The following is a 26,947-nucleotide window of genomic DNA, read 5'->3' on the forward strand; positions in this document are numbered from 1 at the left end:
AGGGTGTTTAGTTGTTCCACTGATACCACTCAGGGTATTTAGTTGTTCCACTGATACCACTCAGGGTATTTAGTTGTTCCACTGATACCACTCAGGGTGTTTAGTTGTTCCACTGATACCACTCAGGGTATTTAGTTGTTCCACTGATACCACTCAGGGTGTTTAGTTGTTCCACTGATACCACTCAGGGTATTTAGTTGTTCCACTTTCAGGGTATTTAGTTGTTCCACTGATACCACTCAGGGTATTTAGTTGTTCCACTGATACCACTCAGGGTATTTAGTTGTTCCACTGATACCACTCAGGGTGTTTAGTTGTTCCACTGATACCACTCAGGGTGTTTAGTTGTTCCACTGATACCCCTCAGGGTGTTTAGTTGTTCCACTGATACCACTCAGGGTATTTAGTTGTTCCACTGATACCACTCAGGGTGTTTAGTTGTTCCACTGATACCACTCAGGGTGTTTAGTTGTTCCACTGATACACCTCAGGGTATTTAGATGTTCCTCTGATACCCCTCAGGGTGTTTAGTTGTTCCACTGATACCACTCAGGGTGTTTAGTTGTTCCACTGATACCACTCAGGGTGTTTAGTTGTTCCACTGATACCACTCAGGGAGTTTAGTCACTACACTGATACCACTCAGGGTGTTTAGTTGTTCCACTGATACCACTCAGGGTATTTAGTTGTTCCACTGATACCACTCCGGGTGTTTAGTTGTTCCACTGATACCCCTCAGGGTATTTAGATGTTCCTCTGATACCCCTCAGGGTGTTTAGTTGTTCCACTGATACCACTCAGGGTGTTTAGTTGTTCCACTGATACCACTCAGGGTGTTTAGTTGTTCCACTGATACCCCTCAGGGTGTTTAGTTGTTCCACTGATACCCCTCAGGGTGTTTAGTTGTTCCACTGATACCCCTCAGGGTGTTTAGTTGTTCCACTGATACCACTCAGGGTGTTTAGTTGATCCACTGATACCACTCAGGGAGTTTAGTCACTACACTGATACCACTCAGGGTGTTTAGTTGTTCCACTGATACCACTCAGGGAGTTTATTCACTACACTGATACCAGTCAGGTTATTTAGTTGTTCCACTGATACCACTCAGGGTGTTTAGTTGTTCCACTGATACCCCTCAGGGTATTTAGTTGTTCCACTGATACCCCTCAGGGTGTTTAGTTGTTCCACTGATACCACTCAGGGTATTTAGTTGTTCCACTGATACCACTCAGGGTGTTTAGTTGTTCCACTGATACCACTCAGGGTATTTAGTTGTTCCACTGATACCACTCAGGGTATTTAGTTGTTCCACTGATACCACTCAGGGTGTTTAGTTGTTCCACTGATACCCTCAGGGTATTTAGATGTTCCACTGATACCCTCAGGGTGTTTAGTTTACTGATACCACTCAGGGTGTTTAGTTGTTCCACACTGATACCACTCAGGGTGTTTAGTTGTTCCACTGATACCACTCAGGGTGTTTAGTTGTTCCACTGATACCCTCAGGGTGTTTAGTTGTTCCACTGATACCACTCAGGGTGTTTAGTTGTTCCACTGATACCACTCAGGGTATTTAGTTGTTCCACTGATACCACTCAGGGTGTTTAGTTGTTCCACTGATACCACTCAGGGTATTTAGTTGTTCCACTGATACCACTCAGGGTATTTAGTTGTTCCACTGATACCACTCAGGGTGTTTAGTTGTTCCACTGATACCCCTCAGGGTATTTAGATCTTCCACTGATACCCTCAGGGTGTTTAGTTGTTCCACTGATACCACTCAGGGTGTTTAGTTGTTCCACTGATACCACTCAGGGTGTTTAGTTGTTCCACTGATACCACTCAGGGTATTTAGTTGTTCCACTGATACCACTCCGGGTGTTTAGTTGTTCCACTGATACCCCTCAGGGTATTTAGATGTTCCACTGATACCCCTCAGGGTGTTTAGTTGTTCCACTGATACCACTCAGGGTGTTTAGTTGTTCCACTGATACCACTCAGGGTGTTTAGTTGTTCCACTGATACCACTCAGGGAGTTTAGTCACTACACTGATACCACTCAGGGTGTTTAGTTGTTCCACTGATACCACTCAGGGTATTTAGTTGTTCCACTGATACCACTCCGGGTGTTTAGTTGTTCCACTGATACCCCTCAGGGTATTTAGATGTTCCTCTGATACCACTCAGGGTGTTTAGTTGTTCCACTGATACCACTCAGGGTGTTTAGTTGTTCCACTGATACCCTCAGGGTCAGGGTGTTTAGTTGTTCCACTGATACCCCTCAGGGTGTTTAGTTGTTCCACTGATACCACTCAGGGTGTTTAGTTGTTCCACTGATACCACTCAGGGTGTTTAGTTGTTCCACTGATACCACTCAGGGAGTTTAGTTGTTCCACTGATACCACTCAGGGTGTTTAGTTGTTCCACTGATACCACTCCAGGGGTGTTTAGTTGTTCCACCACTGGGTGTACCACTCAGGGTGTTTAGTTGTTCCACTGATACCACTCAGGGTATTTAGTTGTTCCACTGATACCACTCAGGGTGTTTAGTTGTTCCACTGATACCACTCAGGGTGTTTAGTTGTTCCACTGATACCAGTCAGGTTATTTAGTTGTTCCACTGATACCACTCAGGGTGTTTAGTTGTTCCACTGATACCCTCAGGGTATTTAGTTGTTCCACTGATACCCCTCAGGGTCCACTGATACCACTCAGGGTATTTAGTTGATACCACTCAGGGTGTTTAGTTGTTCCACTGATACCACTCAGGGTATTTAGTTGTTCCACTGATACCACTCAGGGTATTTAGTTGTTCCACTGATACCACTCAGGGTGTTTAGTTGTTCCACTGATACCCCTCAGGGTATTTAGATGTTCCACTGATACCCTCAGGGTGTTTAGTTGATCCACTGATACCACTCAGGGTATTTAGTTGTTCCACTGATACCACTCCGGGTGTTTAGTTGTTCCACTGATACCACTCAGGGTATTTAGTTGTTCCACTGATACCACTCCGGGTGTTTAGTTGTTCCACTGATACCACTCAGGGTGTTTAGTTGTTCCACTGATACCACTCAGGGTGTTTAGTTGTTCCACTGATACCACTCAGGGTGTTTAGTTGTTCCACTGATACCCTCAGGGTGTTTAGTTGTTCCACTGATACCCCTCAGGGTGTTTAGTTGTTCCACTGATACCACTCAGGGTGTTTAGTTGTTCCACTGATACCACTCAGGGTGTTTAGTCACTCCACTGATACCACTCAGGGTGTTTAGTTTTTCCACTGATACCACTCAGGGAGTTTAGTCACTACACTGATACCACTCAGGTTATTTAGTTGTTCCACTGATACCACTCAGGGTGTTTAGTTGTTCCACTGATACCACTCAGGGTATTTAGTTCCACTGATACCACTCAGGGTATTTAGTTGTTCCACTGATACCACTCCGGGTGTTTAGTTGTTCCACTGATACCCCTCAGGGTATTTAGATGTTCCACTGATACCCCTCAGGGTGTTTAGTTGTTCCACTGATACCACTCAGGGTGTTTAGTTGTTCCACTGATACCCCTCAGGGTGTTTAGTTGATCCACTGATACCACTCAGGGAGTTTAGTCACTACACTGATACCACTCAGGGTGTTTAGTTGTTCCACTGATACCACTCAGGGTGTTTAGTTGTTCCACTGATACCACTCAGGGTGTTTAGTTGTTCCACTGATACCACTCAGGGTGTTTAGTTGTTCCACTGATACCAACTAGGCTGTTTAGTTGTTCCACTGATACCACTCAGGGTGTTTAGTTGTTCCACTGATACCACTCAGGGTATTTAGTTGTTCCACTGATACCACTCAGGGTGTTTAGTTGTTCCACTGATACCACTCAGGGTATTTAGTTGTTCCACTGATACCACTCAGGGTATTTAGTTGTTCCACTGATACCACTCAGGGTGTTTAGTTGTTCCACTGATACCACTCAGGGTGTTTAGTTGTTCCACTGATACCACTCAGGGTGTTTAGTTGTTCCACTGATACCCCTCAGGGTATTTAGTTGTTCCACTGATACCACTCAGGGTGTTTAGTTGTTCCACTGATACCACTCAGGGTATTTAGTTGTTCCACTGATACCCCTCAGGGTGTTTAGTTGTTCCACTGATACCACTCAGGGTGTTTAGTTGTTCCACTGATACCCCTCAGGGTGTTTAGTTGATCCACTGATACCACTCAGGGAGTTTAGTCACTACACTGATACCACTCAGGGTGTTTAGTTGTTCCACTGATACCCCTCAGGGTGTTTAGTTGATCCACTGATACCACTCAGGGTGTTTAGTTGTTCCACTGATACCCCTCAGGGTGTTTAGTTGATCCACTGATACCACTCAGGGAGTTTAGTCACTACACTGATACCCTCAGGGTGTTTAGTTGATCCACTGATACCACTCAGGGTGTTTAGTTGTTCCACTGATCCACTCTACTGATACCACTCAGGGTGTTTAGTTGTTCCACTGATACCACTCAGGGTATTTAGTTGTTCCACTGATACCACTCAGGGTATTTAGTTGTTCCACTGATACCACTCAGGGTGTTTAGTTGTTCCACTGATACCACTCAGGGTGTTTAGTTGTTCCACTGATACCACTCAGGGTTTTTAGTTGTTCCACTGATACCACTCAGGGTGTTTAGTTGTTCCACTGATACCACTCAGGGTATTTAGTTGTTCCACTGATACCACTCAGGGTGTTTAGTTGTTCCACTGATACCCCTCAGGGTATTTAGTTGTTCCACTGATACCACTCAGGGTATTTAGTTGTTCCACTGATACCACTCAGGGTATTTAGTTGTTCCACTGATACCACTCAGGGTATTTAGTTGTTCCACTGATACCACTCCGGGTGTTTAGTTGTTCCACTGATACCCCTCAGGGTATTTAGATGTTCCACTGATACCCCTCAGGGTGTTTAGTTGTTCCACTGATACCACTCAGGGTGTTTAGTTGTTCCACTGATACCCCTCAGGGTGTTTAGTTGATCCACTGATACCACTCAGGGTATTTAGTTGTTCCACTGATACCACTCAGGGTATTTAGTTGTTCCACTGATACCACTCCGGGTGTTTAGTTGTTCCACTGATACACCTCAGGGTATTTAGATGTTCCTCTGATACCCCTCAGGGTGTTTAGTTGTTCCACTGATACCACTCAGGGTGTTTAGTTGTTCCACTGATACCACTCAGGGTGTTTAGTTGTTCCACTGATACCACTCAGGGAGTTTAGTTGTTCCACTGATACCACTCCGGGTGTTTAGTTGTTCCACTGATACCACTCAGGGTATTTAGATGTTCCACTGATACCACTCAGGGTGTTTAGTTGTTCCACTGATACCCCTCAGGGTGTTTAGTTGTTCCACTGATACCCCTCAGGGTGTTTAGTTGTTCCACTGATACCACTCAGGGTGTTTAGTTGTTCCACTGATACCACTCAGGGTGTTTAGTTGTTCCACTGATACCCCTCAGGGTGTTTAGTTGTTCCACTGATACCACTCAGGGTGTTTAGTTGTTCCACTGATACCACTCAGGGTGTTTAGTTGTCCACTGATACCACTCAGGGATTTAGTCACTACACTGATACCACTCAGGGTGTTTAGTTGTTCCACTGATACCACTCAGGGATTTATTCCACACTGATACCAGGGTTATTTAGTTGTTCCACTGATACCACTCAGGGTGTTTAGTTGTTCCACTGATACCCCTCAGGGTATTTAGTTGTTCCACTGATACCCCTCAGGGTGTTTAGTTGTTCCACTGATACCACTCAGGGTATTTAGTTGTTCCACTGATACCACTCAGGGTGTTTAGTTGTTCCACTGATACCACTCAGGGTATTTAGTTGTTCCACTGATACCACTCAGGGTATTTAGTTGTTCCACTGATACCACTCAGGGTGTTTAGTTGTTCCACTGATACCCCTCAGGGTATTTAGTTGTTCCACTGATACCCCTCAGGGTGTTTAGTTGTTCCACTGATACCACTCAGGGTGTTTAGTTGTTCCACTGATACCCCTCAGGGTGTTTAGTTGATCCACTGATACCACTCAGGGTATTTAGTTGTTTCACTGATACCACTCAGGGTATTTAGTTGTTCCACTGATACCACTCCGGGTGTTTAGTTGTTCCACTGATACCACTCAGGGAGTTTAGTCACTACACTGATACCACTCAGGGTGTTTAGTTGTTCCACTGATACCACTCAGGGTATTTAGTTGTTCCACTGATACCACTCCGGGTGTTTAGTTGTTCCACTGATACCCCTCAGGGTATTTAGATGTTCCACTGATACCCCTCAGGGTGTTTAGTTGTTCCACTGATACCACTCAGGGTGTTTAGTTGTTCCACTGATACCACTCAGGGTGTTTAGTTGTTCCACTGATACCCCTCAGGGTGTTTAGTTGTTCCACTGATACCCCTCAGGGTGTTTAGTTGTTCCACTGATACCCCTCAGGGTGTTTAGTTGTTCCACTGATACCACTCAGGGTGTTTAGTTGATCCACTGATACCACTCAGGGAGTTTAGTCACTACACTGATACCACTCAGGGTGTTTAGTTGTTCCACTGATACCACTCAGGGAGTTTATTCAATACACTGATACCAGTCAGGTTATTTAGTTGTTCCACTGATACCCCTCAGGGTGTTTAGTTGTTCCACTGATACCCTCAGGGTATTTAGTTGTTCCACTGATACCCTCAGGGTGTTTAGTTGTTCCACTGATACCACTCAGGGTATTTAGTTGTTCCACTGATACAGGGTGTTTAGTTGTTCCACTGATACCACTCAGGGTATTTAGTTGTTCCACTGATACCACTCAGGGTATTTAGTTGTTCCACTGATACCACTCAGGGTGTTTAGTTGTTCCACTGATACCCCTCAGGGTATTTAGATGTTCCACTGATACCCTCAGGGTGTTTAGTTGTTCCACTGATACCACTCAGGGTGTTTAGTTTTTCCACTGATACCACTCAGGGTGTTTAGTTGTTCCACTGATACCCCTCAGGGTGTTTAGTTGTTCCACTGATACCCCTCAGGGTGTTTAGTTGTTCCACTGATACCCCTCAGGGTGTTTAGTTGTTCCACTGATACCACTCAGGGTGTTTAGTTGATCCACTGATACCACTCAGGGAGTTTAGTCACTACACTGATACCACTCAGGGTGTTTATTTGTTCCACTGATAACACTCAGGGAGTTTATTCACTACACTGATACCAGTCAGGTTATTTAGTTGTTCCACTGATACCACTCAGGGTGTTTAGTTGTTCCACTGATACCACTCAGGGTGTTTAGTTGTTCCACTGATACCACTCAGGGTGTTTAGTCTCTACACTGATACCAGTAAGGGTATTTAGTTGTTCCACTGATACCACTCAGGGTGTTTAGTTGTTCCACTGATACCCTCAGGGTATTTAGTTGTTCCACTGATACCCCTCAGGGTGTTTAGTTGTTCCACTGATACCACTCAGGGTGTTTAGTTGTTCCACTGATACCCTCAGGGTGTTTAGTTGATCCACTGATACCACTCAGGGAGTTTAGTCACTACACTGATACCACTCAGGGTGTTTAGTTGTTCCACTGATACCCCTCAGGGTGTTTAGTTGATCCACTGATACCACTCAGGGTGTTTAGTTGTTCCACTGATACCCCTCATGGTGTTTAGTTGATCCACTGATACCACTCAGGGAGTTTAGTCACTACACTGATACCCCTCAGGGTGTTTAGTTGATCCACTGATACCACTCAGGGTGTTTAGTTGTTCCACTGATACCACCTAGGCTGTTTAGTTGTTCCACTGATACCACTCAGGGTGTTTAGTTGTTCCACTGATACCACTCAGGGTATTTAGTTGTTCCACTGATACCAGTCAGGGTATTTAGTTGTTCCACTGATACCACTCAGGGTGTTTAGTTGTTCCACTGATACCACTCAGGGTGTTTAGTTGTTCCACTGATACCCCTCAGAGAGTTTAGTCACTACACTTATACCACTCAGGGTATTTAGTTGTTCCACTGATACCACTCAGGGTGTTTAGTTGTTCCACTGATACCACTCAGGGTATTTAGTTGTTCCACTGATACCACTCAGGGTGTTTAGTTGTTCCACTGATACCACTCAGGGTATTTAGTTGTTCCACTGATACCACTCAGGGTGTTTAGTTGTTCCACTGATACCACTCAGGGTATTTAGTTGTTCCACTGATACCACTCAGGGTATTTAGTTGTTCCACTGATACCACTCCGGGTGTTTAGTTGTTCCACTGATACCCCTCAGGGTATTTAGATGTTCCACTGATACCCCTCAGGGTGTTTAGTTGTTCCACTGATACCACTCAGGGTGTTTAGTTGTTCCACTGATACCCCTCAGGGTGTTTAGTTGTTCCACTGATACACCTCAGGGTATTTAGATGTTCCTCTGATACCCCTCAGGGTGTTTAGTTGTTCCACTGATACCACTCAGGGTATTTAGTTGTTCCACTGATACCACTCAGGGTATTTAGTTGTTCCACTGATACCACTCCGGGTGTTTAGTTGTTCCACTGATACCCCTCAGGGTATTTAGATGTTCCACTGATACCCCTCAGGGTGTTTAGTTGTTCCACTGATACCACTCAGGGTGTTTAGTTGTTCCACTGATACCCCTCAGGGTGTTTAGTTGTTCCACTGATACACCTCAGGGTATTTAGATGTTCCTCTGATACCCCTCAGGGTGTTTAGTTGTTCCACTGATACCAATCAGGGTGTTTAGTTGTTCCACTGATACCACTCAGGGTGTTTAGTTGTTCCACTGATACCACTCAGGGAGTTTAGTCACTACACTGATACCACTCAGGGTGTTTAGTTGTTCCACTGATACCCCTCAGGGTGTTTAGTTGTTCCACTGATACCCCTCAGGGTGTTTAGTTGTTCCACTGATACCCCTCAGGGTGTTTAGTTGTTCCACTGATACCACTCAGGGTGTTTAGTTGATCCACTGATACCACTCAGGGAGTTTAGTCACTACACTGATACCACTCAGGGTGTTTAGTTGTTCCACTGATACCACTCAGGGAGTTTATTCACTACACTGATACCAGTCAGGTTATTTAGTTGTTCCACTGATACCACTCAGGGTGTTTAGTTGTTCCACTGATACCCCTCAGGGTATTTAGTTGTTCCACTGATACCCCTCAGGGTGTTTAGTTGTTCCACTGATACCACTCAGGGTATTTAGTTGTTCCACTGATACCACTCAGGGTGTTTAGTTGTTCCACTGATACCACTCAGGGTATTTAGTTGTTCCACTGATACCACTCAGGGTATTTAGTTGTTCCACTGATACCACTCCGGGTGTTTAGTTGTTCCACTGATACCCCTCAGGGTATTTAGATGTTCCACTGATACCCCTCAGGGTGTTTAGTTGATCCACTGATACCACTCAGGGTATTTAGTTGTTCCACTGATACCACTCCGGGTGTTTAGTTGTTCCACTGATACCCCTCAGGGTATTTAGATGTTCCTCTGATACCCCTCAGGGTGTTTAGTTGTTCCATTGATACCACTCAGGGTGTTTAGTTTTTCCACTGATACCACTCAGGGTGTTTAGTTGTTCCACTGATACCCCTCAGGGTGTTTAGTTGTTCCACTGATACCCCTCAGGGTGTTTAGTTGTTCCACTGATACCCCTCAGGGTGTTTAGTTGTTCCACTGATACCACTCAGGGTGTTTAGTTGATCCACTGATACCACTCAGGGAGTTTAGTCACTACACTGATACCAGTCAGGTTATTTAGTTGTTCCACTGATACCACTCAGGGTGTTTAGTTGTTCCACTGATACCACTCAGGGTATTTAGTTGTTCCACTGATACCACTCAGGGTATTTAGTTGTTCCACTGATACCACTCCGGGTGTTTAGTTGTTCCACTGATACCCTCAGGGTATTTAGATGTTCCACTGATACCCCTCAGGGTGTTTAGTTGTTCCACTGATACCACTCAGGGTGTTTAGTTGTTCCACTGATACCCCTCAGGGTGTTTAGTTGATCCACTGATACCACTCAGGGAGTTTAGTCACTACACTGATACCACTCAGGGTGTTTAGTAGTTCCACTGATACCCTCAGGGTGTTTAGTTGATCCACTGATACCACTCAGGGTATTTAGTTGTTCCACTGATACCACTCAGGGTATTTAGTTGTTCCACTGATACCACTCCGGGTGTTTAGTTGTTCCACTGATACCCCTCAGGGTATTTAGATGTTCCACTGATACCACTCAGGGAGTTTAGTCACTACACTGATACCACTCAGGGTGTTTAGTTGTTCCACTGATACCCCTCAGGGTGTTTAGTTGATCCACTGATACCACTCAGGGTGTTTAGTTGTTCCACTGATACCCCTCAGGGTGTTTAGTTGATCCACTGATACCACTCAGGGTAGTTTAGTCACTACACTGATACCCTCAGGGTGTTTAGTTGATCCACTGATACCCTCAGGGTGTTTAGTTGTTCCACTGATACCACTCAGGGTGTTTAGTTGTTCCACTGATACCACTCAGGGTGTTTAGTTGTTCCACTGATACCCTCAGGGTGTTTAGTTGTTCCACTGATACCCTCAGGGTGTTTAGTTGTTCCACTGATACCCTCAGGGTGTTTAGTTGTTCCACTGATACCACTCAGGGTGTTTAGTTGATCCACTGATACCACTCAGGGAGTTTAGTCACTACACTGATACCAGTCAGGTTATTTAGTTGTTCCACTGATACCCCTCAGGGTGTTTAGTTGTTCCACTGATACCCCTCAGGGTGTTTAGTTGTTCCACTGATACCACTCAGGGTGTTTAGTTGATCCACTGATACCACTCAGGGAGTTTAGTCACTACACTGATACCAGTCAGGTTATTTAGTTGTTCCACTGATACCACTCAGGGTGTTTAGTTGTTCCACTGATACCACTCAGGGTATTTAGTTGTTCCACTGATACCACTCAGGGTATTTAGTTGTTCCACTGATACCACTCCGGGTGTTTAGTTGTTCCACTGATACCCCTCAGGGTATTTAGATGTTCCACTGATACCCCTCAGGGTGTTTAGTTGTTCCACTGATACCACTCAGGGTGTTTAGTTGTTCCACTGATACCCCTCAGGGTGTTTAGTTGATCCACTGATACCACTCAGGGAGTTTAGTCACTACACTGATACCACTCAGGGTGTTTAGTAGTTCCACTGATACCCCTCAGGGTGTTTAGTTGATCCACTGATACCACTCAGGGTATTTAGTTGTTCCACTGATACCACTCAGGGTATTTAGTTGTTCCACTGATACCACTCCGGGTGTTTAGTTGTTCCACTGATACCCCTCAGGGTATTTAGATGTTCCACTGATACCACTCAGGGAGTTTAGTCACTACACTGATACCACTCAGGGTGTTTAGTTGTTCCACTGATACCCCTCAGGGTGTTTAGTTGATCCACTGATACCACTCAGGGTGTTTAGTTGTTCCACTGATACCCCTCAGGGTGTTTAGTTGATCCACTGATACCACTCAGGGAGTTTAGTCACTACACTGATACCCCTCAGGGTGTTTAGTTGATCCACTGATACCCCTCAGGGTGTTTAGTTGTTCCACTGATACCACTCAGGGTGTTTAGTTTTTCCACTGATACCACTCAGGGTGTTTAGTTGTTCCACTGATACCCCTCAGGGTGTTTAGTTGTTCCACTGATACCCCTCAGGGTGTTTAGTTGTTCCACTGATACCCCTCAGGGTGTTTAGTTGTTCCACTGATACCACTCAGGGTGTTTAGTTGATCCACTGATACCACTCAGGGAGTTTAGTCACTACACTGATACCAGTCAGGTTATTTAGTTGTTCCACTGATACCACTCAGGGTGTTTAGTTGTTCCACTGATACCACTCAGGGTATTTAGTTGTTCCACTGATACCACTCAGGGTATTTAGTTGTTCCACTGATACCACTCCGGGTGTTTAGTTGTTCCACTGATACCCCTCAGGGTATTTAGATGTTCCACTGATACCCCTCAGGGTGTTTAGTTGTTCCACTGATACCACTCAGGGTGTTTAGTTGTTCCACTGATACCCTCAGGGTGTTTAGTTGATCCACTGATACCACTCAGGGAGTTTAGTCACTACACTGATACCACTCAGGGTGTTTAGTAGAGTTCCACTGATACCCCTCAGGGTGTTTAGTTGATCCACTGATACCACTCAGGGTATTTAGTTGTTCCACTGATACCACTCAGGGTATTTAGTTGTTCCACTGATACCACTCCGGGTGTTTAGTTGTTCCACTGATACCCCTCAGGGTATTTAGATGTTCCACTGATACCACTCAGGGAGTTTAGTCACTACACTGATACCACTCAGGGTGTTTAGTTGTTCCACTGATACCCCTCAGGGTGTTTAGTTGATCCACTGATACCACTCAGGGTGTTTAGTTGTTCCACTGATACCCCTCAGGGTGTTTAGTTGATCCACTGATACCACTCAGGGAGTTTAGTCACTACACTGATACCCCTCAGGGTGTTTAGTTGATCCACTGATACCACTCAGGGTGTTTAGTTGTTCCACTGATACCACCTAGGCTGTTTAGTTGTTCCACTGATACCACTCAGGGTGTTTAGTTGTTCCACTGATACCACTCAGGGTGTTTAGTTGTTCCACTGATACCACCTAGGCTGTTTAGTTGTTCCACTGATACCACTCAGTGTGTTTAGTTGTTCCACTGATACCACTCAGGGTATTTAGTTGTTCCACTGATACCACTCAGGGTATTTAGTTGTTCCACTGATACCACTCAGGGTATTTAGTTGTTCCACTGATACCAGTCAGGGTATTTAGTTGTTCCACTGATACCACTCAGGGTGTTTAGTTGTTCCACTGATACCACTCAGGGTGTTTAGTTGTTCCACTGATACCACTCAGGGTGTTTAGTCTCTACACTGATACCAGTAAGGGTATTTAGTTGTTCCACTGATACCACTCAGGGTGTTTAGTTGTTCCACTGATACCCCTCAGGGTATTTAGTTGTTCCACTGATACCCCTCAGGGTGTTTAGTTGTTCCACTGATACCACTCAGGGTGTTTAGTTGTTCCACTGATACCCCTCAGGGTGTTTAGTTGATCCACTGATACCACACAGGGAGTTTAGTCACTACACTGATACCACTCAGGGTGTTTAGTTGTTCCACTGATACCCCTCAGGGTGTTTAGTTGATCCACTGATACCACTCAGGGTGTTTAGTTGTTCCACTGATACCCCTCAGGGTGTTTAGTTGATCCACTGATACCACTCAGGGAGTTTAGTCACTACACTGATACCCCTCAGGGTGTTTAGTTGATCCACTGATACCACTCAGGGTGTTTAGTTGTTCCACTGATACCACCTAGGCTGTTTAGTTGTTCCACTGATACCACTCAGGGTGTTTAGTTGTTCCACTGATACCACTCAGGGTATTTAGTTGTTCCACTGATACCAGTCAGGGTATTTAGTTGTTCCACTGATACCACTCAGGGTGTTTAGTTGTTCCACTGATAACACTCAGGGTGTTTAGTTGTTCCACTGATACCCCTCAGAGAGTTTAGTCACTACACTGATACCACTCAGGGTGTTTAGTTGTTCCACTGATACCACTCAGGGTGTTTAGTTGTTCCACTGATACCCCTCAGGGTGTTTAGTTGATCCACTGATACCACTCAGGGAGTTTAGTCACTACACTGATACCCCTCAGGGTGTTTAGTTGATCCACTGATACCACTCAGGGTGTTTAGTTGTTCCACTGATACCACTCAGGGTATTTAGTTGTTCCACTGATACCACTCAGGGTGTTTAGTTGTTCCACTGATACCCTCAGGGTGTTTAGTTGATCCACTGATACCACTCAGGGAGTTTAGTCACTACACTGATACCACTCAGGGTGTTTAGTTGTTCCACTGATACCCCTCAGGGTGTTTAGTTGATCCACTGATACCGCTCAGGGAGTTTAGTCACTACACTGATACCCCTCAGGGTGTTTAGTTGATCCACTGATACCAGTCAGGGAGTTTAGTCACTACACTGATACCACTCAGGGTGTTTAGTTGTTCCACTGATACCACTCAGGGTGTTTAGTTGTTCCACTGATACCACTCAGGGTATTTAGTTGTTCCACTGATACCACTCAGGGTGTTTAGTTGTTCCACTGATACCACTCAGGGTATTTAGTTGTTCCACTGATACCACTCAGGGTATTTAGTTGTTCCACTGATACCACTCAGGGTATTTAGTTGTTCCACTGATACCACTCAGGGTGTTTAGTTGTTCCACTGATACCACTCAGGGTATTTAGTTGTTCCACTGATACCACTCAGGGTATTTAGTTGTTCCACTGATACCACTCCGGGTGTTTAGTTGTTCCACTGATACCCCTCAGGGTATTTAGATGTTCCACTGATACCCCTCAGGGTGTTTAGTTGTTCCACTGACACCACTCAGGGTGTTTAGTTGTTCCACTGATACCCCTCAGGGTGTTTAGTTGATCCACTGATATCACTCAGGGAGTTTAGTCACTACAATGATACCACTCAGGGTGTTTAGTTGTTCCACTGATACCCCTCAGGGTGTTTAGTTGATCCACTGATACCACGCAGGGAGTTTAGTCACTACACTGATACCCCTCAGGGTGTTTAGTTGATCCACTGATACCACTCAGGGTGTTTAGTTGTTCCACTGATACTACTCAGGGTATTTAGTTGTTCCACTGATACCACTCAGGGTGTTTAGTTGTTCCACTGATACCCCTCAGGGTATTTAGTTGTTCCACTGATACCACTCAGGGTATTTAGCTGTTCCACTGATACCACTCAGGGTATTTAGTTGTTCCACTGATACCACTCAGGGTGTTTAGTTGTTCCACTGATACCACTCAGGGTATTTAGTTGTTCCACTGATACCACTCAGGGTATTTAGTTGTTCCACTGATACCACTCCGGGTGTTTAGTTGTTCCACTGATAACCCCTCAGGGTATTTAGATGTTCCACTGATACCCCTCAGGGTGTTTAGTTGTTCCACTGATACCACTCAGGGTGTTTAGTTGTTCCACTGATACCCCTCAGGGTGTTTAGTTGATCCACTGATACCACTCAGGGAGTTTAGTCACTACACTGATACCACTCAGGGTGTTTAGTAGTTCCACTGATACCCTTCAGGGTGTTTAGTTGATCCACTGATACCACTCAGGGTATTTAGTTGTTCCACTGATACCACTCAGGGTATTTAGTTGTTCCACTGATACCACTCCGGGTGTTTAGTTGTTCCACTGATACCCCTCAGGGTATTTAGATGTTCCACTGATACCACTCAGGGAGTTTAGTCACTACACTGATACCACTCAGGGTGTTTAGTTGTTCCACTGATACCCCTCAGGGTGTTTAGTTGATCCACTGATACCACTCAGGGAGTTTAGTCACTACACTGATACCCCTCAGGGTGTTTAGTTGATCCACTGATACCCCTCAGGGAATTTAGATGTTCCACTGATACCCCTCAGGGTGTTTAGTTGTTCCACTGATACCACTCAGGGTGTTTAGTTGTTCCACTGATACCCCTCAGGGTGTTTAGTTGATCCACTGATACCACTCAGGGAGTTTAGTCACTACACTGATACCACTCAGGGTGTTTAGTAGTTCCACTGATACCCTTCAGGGTGTTTAGTTGATCCACTGATACCACTCAGGGTATTTAGTTGTTCCACTGATACCACTCAGGGTATTTAGTTGTTCCACTGATACCACTCCGGGTGTTTAGTTGTTCCACTGATACCCCTCAGGGTATTTAGATGTTCCACTGATACCACTCAGGGAGTTTAGTCACTACACTGATACCACTCAGGGTGTTTAGTTGTTCCACTGATACCCCTCAGGGTGTTTAGTTGATCCACTGATACCACTCAGGGAGTTTAGTCACTACACTGATACCCCTCAGGGTGTTTAGTTGATCCACTGATACCACTCAGGGAGTTTAGTTGTTCCACTCATACCACCTAGGCTGTTTAGTTGTTCCACTGATACCACTCAGGGTGTTTAGTTGTTCCACTGATATCCCTCAGGGTATTTAGTTGTTCCACTGATACCCCTCAGGGTGTTTAGTTGTTCCACTGATACCACTCAGGGTGTTTAGTTGTTCCACTGATACCCCTCAGGGTGTTTAGTTGATCCACTGATACCACTCAGGGAGTTTAGTCACTACACTGATACCACTCAGGGTGTTTAGTTGTTCCACTGATACCCCTCAGGGTGTTTAGTTGATCCACTGATACCACTCAGGGTGTTTAGTTGTTCCACTGATACCCCTCAGGGTGTTTAGTTGATCCACTGATACCACTCAGGGAGTTTAGTCACTACACTGATACCCCTCAGGGTGTTTAGTTGATCCACTGATACCACTCAGGGTGTTTAGTTGTTCCACTGATACCACATAGGCTGTTTAGTTGTTCCACTGATACCACTCAGGGTGTTTAGTTGTTCCACTGATACCACCTAGGCTGTTTAGTTGTTCCACTGATACCACTCAGTGTGTTTAGTTGTTCCACTGATACCACTCAGGGTATTTAGTTGTTCCACTGATACCACTCAGGGTATTTAGTTGTTCCACTGATACCACTCCGGGTGTTTAGTTGTTCCACTGATACCCCTCAGGGTATTTAGATGTTCCACTGATACCCCTCAGGGTGTTTAGTTGTTCCACTGACACCACTCAGGGTGTTTAGTTGTTCCACTGATACCCCTCAGGGTGTTTAGTTGATCCACTGATACCACTCAGGGAGTTTAGTCACTACAATGATACCACTCAGGGTGTTTAGTTGTTCCACTGATACCCCTCAGGTTGTTTAGTTGATCCACTGATACCACGCAGGGAGTTTAGTCACTACACTGATACCCCTCAGGGTGTTTAGTTGATCCACTGATACCACTCAGGGTGTTTAGTTGTTCCACTGATACTACTCAGGGTATTTAGTTGTTCCACTGATACCACTCAGGGTGTTTAGTTGTTCCACTGATACCCCTCAGGGTATTTAGTTGTTCCACTGATACCACTCAGGGTATTTAGCTGTTCCACTGATACCACTCAGGGTATTTAGTTGTTCCACTGATACCACTCAGGGTGTTTAGTTGTTCCACTGATACCACTCAGGGTATTTAGTTGTTCCACTGATACCACTCAGGGTATTTAGTTGTTCCACTGATACCACTCCGGGTGTTTAGTTGTTCCACTGATACCCCTCAGGGTGTTTAGTTGTTCCACTGATACCACTCAGGGTGTTTAGTTGTTCCACTGATACCCCTCAGGGAGTTTAGTCACTACACTGATACCACTCAGGGTGTTTAGTAGTTCCACTGATACCCTTCAGGGTGTTTAGTTGATCCACTGATACCACTCAGGGTATTTAGTTGTTCCACTGATACCACTCAGGGTATTTAGTTGTTCCACTGATACCACTCCGGGTGTTTAGTTGTTCCACTGATACCCCTCAGGGTATTTAGATGTTCCACTGATACCACTCAGGGAGTTTAGTCACTACACTGATACCACTCAGGGTGTTTAGTTGTTCCACTGATACCCCTCAGGGTGTTTAGTTGATCCACTGATACCACTCAGGGAGTTTAGTCACTACACTGATACCCCTCAGGGTGTTTAGTTGATCCACTGATACCACTCAGGGAGTTTAGTTGTTCCACTCATACCACCTAGGCTGTTTAGTTGTTCCACTGATACCACTCAGGGTGTTTAGTCTCTACACTGATACCAGTCAGGGTATTTAGTTGTTCCACTGATACCACTCAGGGTGTTTAGTTGTTCCACTGATATCCCTCAGGGTATTTAGTTGTTCCACTGATACCACTCAGGGTGTTTAGTTGTTCCACTGATACCCCTCAGGGTGTTTAGTTGATCCACTGATACCACTCAGGGAGTTTAGTCACTACACTGATACCACTCAGGGTGTTTAGTTGTTCCACTGATACCCCTCAGGGTGTTTAGTTGATCCACTGATACCAATCAGGGTGTTTAGTTGTTCCACTGATACCCCTCAGGGTGTTTAGTTGATCCACTGATACCACTCAGGGTGTTTAGTTGTTCCACTGATACCACCTAGGCTGTTTAGTTGTTCCACTGATACCACTCAGGGTGTTTAGTTGTTCCACTGATACCACCTAGGCTGTTTAGTTGTTCCACTGATACCACTCAGTGTGTTTAGTTGTTCCACTGATACCACTCAGGGTATTTAGTTGTTCCACTGATACCACTCAGGGTATTTAGTTGTTCCACTGATACCACTCAGGGTATTTAGTTGTTCCACTGATACCAGTCAGGGTATTTAGTTGTTCCACTGATACCACTCAGGGTGTTTAGTTGTTCCACTGATACCACTCAGGGTGTTTAGTTGTTCCACTGATACCACTCAGGGTGTTTAGTCTCTACACTGATACCAGTAAGGGTATTTAGTTGTTCCACTGATACCACTCAGGGTGTTTAGTTGTTCCACTGATACCCCTCAGGGTATTTAGTTGTTCCACTGATACCCCTCAGGGTGTTTAGTTCTTCCACTGATACCCCTCAGGGTGTTTAGTTGATCCACTGATACCACTCAGGGTGTTTAGTTGTTCCACTGATACCCCTCAGGGTGTTTAGTTGATCCACTGATACCACTCAGGGAGTTTAGTCACTACACTGATACCCCTCAGGGTGTTTAGTTGATCCACTGATACCACTCAGGGTGTTTAGTTGTTCCACTGATACCACCTAGGCTGTTTAGTTGTTCCACTGATACCACTCAGGGTGTTTAGTTGTTCCACTGATACCAGTCAGGGTATTTAGTTGTTCCACTGATACCACTCAGGGTGTTTAGTTGTTCCACTGATACCACTCAGGGTGTTTAGTTGTTCCACTGATACCCCTCAGAGAGTTTAGTCACTACACTGATACCACTCAGGGTGTTTAGTTGTTCCACTGATACCACTCAGGGTGTTTAGTTGTTCCACTGATACCCCTCAGGGTGTTTAATTGATCCACTGATACCACTCAGGGAGTTTAGTCACTACACTGATACCCCTCAGGGTGTTTAGTTGATCCACTGATACCACTCAGGGTGTTTAGTTGTTCCACTGATACCACTCAGGGTATTTAGTTGTTCCACTGATACCACTCAGGGTGTTTAGTTGTTCCACTGATACCCCTCAGGGTGTTTAGTTGATCCACTGATACCACTCAGGGAGTTTAGTCACTACACTGATACCACTCAGGGTGTTTAGTTGTTCCACTGATACCCCTCAGGGTGTTTAGTTGATCCACTGATACAGCTCAGGGAGTTTAGTCACTACACTGATACCCCTCAGGGTGTTTAGTTGATCCACTGATACCAGTCAGGGAGTTTAGTCACTACACTGATACCACTCGGGGTGTTTAGTTGTTCCACTGATACCACTCAGGGTGTTTAGTTGTTCCACTGATACCACTCAGGGTATTTAGTTGTTCCACTGATACCACTCAGGGTGTTTAGTTGTTCCACTGATACCCCTCAGGGTATTTAGTTGTTCCACTGATACCACTCAGGGTATTTAGTTGTTCCACTGATACCACTCAGGGTATTTAGTTGTTCCACTGATACCACTCAGGGTGTTTAGTTTTTCCACTGATACCACTCAGGGTATTTAGTTGTTCCACTGATACCACTCAGGGTATTTAGTTGTTCCACTGATACCACTCCGGGTGTTTAGTTGTTCCACTGATACCCCTCGGGGTATTTAGATGTTCCACTGATACCCCTCAGGGTGTTTAGTTGTTCCACTGACACCACTCAGGGTGTTTAGTTGTTCCACTGATACCCCTCAGGGTGTTTAGTTGATCCACTGATACCACTCAGCGAGTTTAGTCACTACAATGATACCACTCAGGGTGTTTAGTTGTTCCACTGATACCCCTCAGGGTGTTTAGTTGATCCACTGATACCACTCAGGGAGTTTAGTCACTACACTGATACCCCTCAGGGTGTTTAGTTGATCCACTGATACCACTCAGGGAGTTTAGTCACTACACTGATACCCCTCAGGGTGTTTAGTTGATCCACTGATACCACTCAGGGTGTTTAGTTGTTCCACTGATACCACTCAGGGTATTTAATTGTTCCACTGATACTACTCAGGGTATTTAGCTGTTCCACTGATACCACTCAGGGTATTTAGTTGTTCCACTGATACCACTCAGGGTATTTAGTTGTTCCACTGATACCACTCCGGGTGTTTAGTTGTTCCACTGATACCCCTCAGGGTATTTAGATGTTCCACTGATACCCCTCAGGGTGTTTAGTTGTTCCACTGATACCACTCAGGGTGTTTAGTTGTTCCACTGATACCCCTCAGGGTGTTTAGTTGATCCACTGATACCACTCAGGGAGTTTAGTCACTACACTGATACCACTCAGGGTGTTTAGTTGTTCCACTGATACCCCTCAGGGTGTTTAGTTGATCCACTGATACCACTCAGGGTATTTAGTTGTTCCACTGATACCACTCAGGGTGTTTAGTTGTTCCACTGATACCCCTCAGGGTATTTAGATGTTCCACTGATACCCCTCAGGGTGTTTAGTTGTTCCACTGATACCACTCAGGGTGTTTAGTTGTTCCACTGATACCCCTCAGGGTGTTTAGTTGATCCACTGATACCACTCAGGGAGTTTAGTCACTACACTGATACCACTCAGGGTGTTTAGTTGTTCCACTGATACCCCTCAGGGTGTTTAGTTGATCCACTGATACCACTCAGGGAGTTTAGTCACTACACTGATACCCCTCAGGGTGTTTAGTTGATCCACTGATACCACTCAGGGAGTTTAGTTGTTCCACTCATACCACCTAGGCTGTTTAGTTGTTCCACTGATACCCCTCAGGGTGTTTAGTTGTTCCACTGATACCACTCAGGGTGTTCAGTTGTTCCACTGATACCCCTCAGGGTGTTTAGTTGATCCACTGATACCACTCAGGGAGTTTAGTCACTACACTGATACCACTCAGGGTGTTTAGTTGTTCCACTGATACCCCTCAGGGTGTTTAGTTGCTACACTGATACAACTTGGTTAGTTGATGGAGACATCTTAATATCAATGCACTGTTTTTTTCTTTCATGCAGCTCATGGAAATGCAAGAAATTGACTATAATGATTTGCTCTACTCCGACATCTTCAACTTCACCTATCCTCCCATAGACGAGCTCAAGGCAGCCCCCTGTAGTGTGTCTATCTTGGGCTTGAGCAGTGTTGGTCTGATGGTCACATACATCATTGTGTTTGTCCTAAGTGTGCTGGGCAACAGTGTGGTCATCTACGTGATGTGCTGCTTGGCCAGGAGCCGGACCACCACAGACATCTACCTGATGCACCTAGCCATAGCCGACCTCCTCTTCTCCCTGACCCTCCCCTTCTGGGCCGTCTACGTCTACTCGCACTGGATCTTTGGTACCTTCCTCTGTAAGCTCCTGTCTGGCCTCCAGGATGCTTCCTTTTATAGTGGGGTCTTCCTGTTAGCGTGCATTAGCGTGGACCGCTACCTGGCTATCGTGAAGACCACGCAGGCGCTGACTCAACGTCGCCACCTGGTGGGGAAAGTTTGTGGAGCCGTGTGGCTGGGGGCAGGGCTTCTCTCCTTGCCTGTGGTGCTCCAGCGGGAAGCTATCCAACTGGAGGATCTCAGCGACCAGACCCTCTGCTACGAGAACCTGACTCCGTCGAGCAGCAACCAGTGGCGGGTGTTTGTGCGGGTGCTTCGACACACACTGGGGTTCTTCCTGCCGCTGGCAGTCATGGTCGTCTGTTACAGCTGCACGGCGGCGACGATGTTCCGTGGAATGCGCAACGCCGACCACAAACACAAGGCCATGCGCGTCATCCTGGCCGTGGTGTTTGCATTTGTGATATGTTGGCTGCCGTGCAATGTTAGCGTGCTGGTAGACACATTGATGCGAGGCGGCTCGCTGGGCGAGGAGACGTGTGAGTTCCGTAACAGTGTGAATGTAGCACTGTACGTGACCAAGGGGATAGCGTTCACGCACTGCGCAGTCAACCCCGTGCTGTACGCCTTCATTGGGCAGAAGTTCCGGAACCAGCTCTTGCTGATGCTCCACAAGCATGGGCTGATCAGCAAGAGGGTGCTGGTCGCTTACCGCAGGGGCTCGGCCCACAGCACGGTCAGTCAAAGGTCTAGGAACACCTCTGTTAGCCTGTAAGGTTTCAGTAGTGAGGAGGTGGCAGGTGGGGGGATGGATAATTCAATTGGTTCAATTCAATATTTTGTCACATAGCTAGCTTTGCTTCTATTTGTTTTTTGTTTTTGATGTGCATTGTCTTTTAGTGTATTGTAACATGTTTGCCACTATCCCATTATTTTTTTCTCCATTATATTAATCAAAATATAGTTTTTCATGTGATACTTTAATGCTTGCTAAGTATAAACATTAATGTCAAGGCCTAATCTGTACGAAATAAAACCGAATCTTCCATCTTTTACTTGTGAAGAGACGTGTGACGTATTTGTGCCCCCCTTACAAAGATACAGAGAAAATGCTGTTGTACTCAGAAATGAGACGCACACATTCAAAAACATAGTTTATTTTATATTCAATTGTATCACTGTATCCAGCAACTCAAATAATGGTGTTCTGAATGTTGTCAAATGCCTAAAAAACACGTTGAGAAAAGCCGGGAATATTTGATATTTGTCAAGACGATGATCTGATAATTAATATCTTCAGCCAAAAGGCAACTCTGCCACTTTGTAACAATGGAGACGTATGAGTTCCAGAACAGTGTGAGTGTGGCGCTGAACGTGACCAAGGTGATAGCGACTGACGTTTTACGTGTTCCCAACTGATTGTGTTTTTTTATTTTTTTTATTTGCGTTGTCTGTAACTTATTTTGTACATAATGTTGCCGCTACCTTCTCTTATGACTGACCGAAAATAACTTCTGGACATCAGGTCTGCGATTACCCACCACGGACTGGCAGAATCCTGTTTTTCCTTTAACGAGTCTGAAGAGCCCGACGCGAATGATATACTGCTTTCTCGGGAACAGGTCCAGATCCCCGTGATTTGCATTAAGAGGAGGGTCCAGAGGGTGGGCTGCCTTCTGAAACCTCCACTTCCTTCCATTCTGCTAGCACACATGCAAATTTGGAGAATAAAATAGATGACCTATGCAGAAGATTAAACTACCAACGGGACATTCAAAACTGTAACATCTTATGCTTCACGGAGTCGTGGCTGAACGACGCACTATCAACATTCATCTGGCTGGTTATACGCTGTACCGGCAGGATAGAACAGCGACAAGGGGCGGAGGACTATGTATTTTTGTAAATAACAGCTGGTGCACAATATCTAAGGAAGTCTCTGAGCTATTGCTCGCCTGAGGTAGAGTATCTCATGATAAACTGTAGACCGCACTATCTAGAGAGTTGTCATCTACTGTATATGTTTTGTAGGCGTTAACATACCACCACAGACAGAGGCTGGCACTAAGACAGCATTGAATGAGCTGTATTCCGCCATAAGCAAATGAGAAAACGCTCACCCAGAGGCGGCACTCCCAGTAGACAGGGGACTTTAATTCTGGGATTCCTCCGATGGCATTGAGGAGTACACCACATCAGTCATTCAAATAAAATAAAATACATTTATATAGCCCTTCGTACATCAGCTGATATCTCAAAGTGCTGTACCGAAACCCAGCCTAAAACCTCAAACAGCAAGCAATGCAGGTTTTGAAGCACGTTGGCTTGGAAAAGCTCCAGAGAAAGGCCAATTTTCTGCCACAAGATGTCGTGCTATATTAACCTGCACCAGTGTTTCCGAGTCACAGAAGTCAGATGACAGTCATGTTCCCCTAGTGATGTAGACCAGTGTGTTAGGACCCGGTTACGAACCTGGGTCTCCGGAGTGAGAAACAGTCACTTAACCAACTGAGCCACGAATATTCAGCAGAACCCAGAAGATGAGGCAGACACAGCAGTACTTAAGACGGTGTATTTAATAAAGTAAAAAAGGAGAAGTCCTTCAATACAAAAATGGCAAATTCAAAAGGTGGTAGGAATAGCACAAAAAAGCCTCAAGAGATACTCAAAACAAAAACAGAATTCCACAAGAGCATCCACCGGAATCGACAAGAAAACACAGAACACTAGGGCTGGGTGCTAACATACAAACACAGAGCACAGAACTGAGGGAAACTAAGGGTTTAAATACAATCAGGGGACACGAGGCACAGGTGCAAATAATAATGGGGAACAAGGGAAAAAACACAAGGTCAAAAAGCACAATGGGGGCATCTAGTGACCAAAACCCGGAACAACCCTGGCCAAATCCTGACACCAGTGGTTCCCAACCCTTTTCGGTTAATGTTACCACCGAGTACATTTTACTCTGCAAGTACCCCTTTCGTGCATTTTACCAGTAACACTATGGTCTCATGAGTCTCCTCAAGGACCCCCTGTGGAAAGGCCAAGTACACACTTTGACACATGTAGACAACCTCCCAGAGAGTCGGCATACATGGTATATTATTATGTCACTAACCTGGTTTCATCCAAACTTTTTTTGTGAGTAAATTCAGATAAGAATCATAAAGACAGGTCTCATGGAATAAGTTGGTAAACTTTCCAAATGTTGACCAAACAAAATAAGCTAGTCAAGGTGAGATCTTTTTCTGTCTGTAAAATTAATTATTTGAGAAATGGAGGTGGAAACGTTTTAATAACCCCATATTGAAGTAAACTTGTAGTCCCGCAACGATATGTTGTGTGAAAAAGCACGCAGTTTATTAGGCTACTGGTGAAATAAATTGGAATTAACTTCGCAGGGTGGTGAAAGAAAGTGTTTAGCTTGATGCTCCATTCCAATAAATATTGAGGGTCTTATTCTGGAGATGATTGATTGGCTTCTGTTCGACAAATAAAAATAATATCGCTCTTTTGTCCATAACAATCTCATCATTTAGGCTATACCCACACTGTATCTGCAAGCTGTTGGCTAGAGCTCTCTTGCCAATACCAGATTGGGCACATTTGCAATATTTTTTTGTGACAAAACCATCTGTAGATTGGAAAATGCAATGGAAACCCATTTCATTTGCGTTTTTTATTTGGTACATGGGAATATAACCGCAAAATAATTGTCTGTGTAACATGTCATTACACAGCCTTTCATCCAAGTCCATTTGATGGAAATACAGTATATCACAAAAGTGAGTACACCCCTCACATTTTTGTAAATATTTGAGTATATCTTTTCATGTGACAACACTGAAGAAATTACACTTTGCTACAATGTAAAGTAGTGAGTGTACAGTTTGTTTAAACCTGTTGCGACTCTAGGGGCAGTATTTTCATTTTTGGGAAACAAACGTTCCCGTTTTAAACGGGATATTTTGTCAGGACAAGATGATAGAATATGTATATAACTGACAGCTTTGGATAGAAAACACTCTAACGTTTCCAAAACTGTAAAGATATTGTCTGTGAGTATAACAGAACTGATGATGCAGGCGTAAGCCTGAGAAAAATCCAATCCGGAAGTGCCCCATATTTTGAAAGCGCTGCGTTCCAATGAGTCCCTATTGAGCTGTGAATGTGCTATCAACCAGCTTACGCTTCCTACACATTCCCCAAGATGTCTACAGCATTGTGACATAGTTTTACGCATTTTTGTTGAAGAATAGCCGTAGGCGGCTACATTGCGTAAGTGGTCACCTGATGGCCCCCAGTGTGACTCTCGAGTAAAATACAGAGGTAGCCATTACTCCAATCAGTCCTACTGAAAAACTAATTGTCCCGACGGATATATTATTGAATAGATATTTGAAAAACACCTTGAGGATTGATTATAAACAACGTTTGCCATGTTTCTGTCGATAATATGGAGCTAATTTGGAATACTTTTCACCGTTTTTTCGTGACTGCAATTTCCGGGAGATTTCTCAGCCAAACGTGAAGAACAAACGAAGCTATTTCGCCTACAAAAATAATCTTTTGGGAAAAAATGAACTTTGGCTATCTACCTGGGAGTCTCGTGAGTGAAAACATCCGAAGTTCATCAAAGGTAAACGATTTCATTTGATTGCTTTTCTGATTTTCGTGACAAGGTTGCCTGCTGCTAGCAAGGCATAATGCTATGCTAGTCTATAATAAACTTGTCTAATAATAAACTTGTCTAGCTTTGGCTGTAAAGCATATTTTGAAAATCTGAGATGACAGGGTGATTAACAAAAGGCTAAGCTGTGTTCCAATATATTTCACTTGTGATATTAATGAATAGGAAGATTTTCTAGGAAGATTTATGTCCGTTGCGTTATGCTAATTAGTGTCAGGTGATGTTTACGCTCCTTGACCCGGGATGGGGAGTCACTAGAGGTTTTAACCCTCTTGGGCATGGAGTTCTCCAGAGCTTCACAGGTTGCCACTGGAGGCCTCTTCCACTCCTCCATGATGACATCATGGAGCTGGTGGATGTTCGAGACCTTGCACTCCTCCACCTTCCGTTTGAGGATGCCCAGCTTCCGTTTGCCCACCTTCCGATGCCCACAGATGCTCAATAGGGTTTAGGTCTGGAGACATGCGCTTGACCAGTCCATCACCTCTACCCTCAGCTTCTTTAGCAAGGCAGTGGTAGTCTGGGAGGTGTGTTTGGGGTCGTTATCATTTTGGAATACTGCCCTGCGGCCCAGTCTCTGAAGGGAGGGGATCATGCTTTGCTTCAGTATGTCACAGTACATTTTGGCATTCATGGTTCCCTCAATGAACTGTAGCTCCCCAGTGCCGGCAGCATTCATGCAGCCCCAGACCATGACACTCACACCACCATGCTTGACTGTAGGCAAGACACATTTGGTTGCTGC

At 44.9% G+C, this 26,947-nt stretch overlaps 1 protein-coding gene across 2 annotated transcripts in view; it reads left to right on the plus strand.

Moving 5' to 3' along the window:
• The window catches only part of LOC135518964 (C-X-C chemokine receptor type 1-like), a 45,501-nt gene extending 22,937 nt beyond the window's left edge, over window positions 1-22,564 (plus strand). For both annotated transcript variants that reach the window (XM_064943948.1, XM_064943947.1), the window contains one exon: window positions 21,193-22,564. In XM_064943948.1, coding sequence (XP_064800020.1) covers window positions 21,196-22,284 — 1,089 coding nt within the window. In that variant the 5' untranslated portion in view covers window positions 21,193-21,195 and the 3' untranslated portion in view covers window positions 22,285-22,564. The remainder of the gene's footprint in view (window positions 1-21,192) is intronic.
• Window positions 22,565-26,947: the final 4,383 nt, after the last annotated feature.

The sequence above is a fragment of the Oncorhynchus masou genome, chromosome 29 (assembly GCF_036934945.1).
Source record: "Oncorhynchus masou masou isolate Uvic2021 chromosome 29, UVic_Omas_1.1, whole genome shotgun sequence".
In the NCBI taxonomy this organism is placed as follows: domain Eukaryota; kingdom Metazoa; phylum Chordata; class Actinopteri; order Salmoniformes; family Salmonidae; genus Oncorhynchus; species Oncorhynchus masou.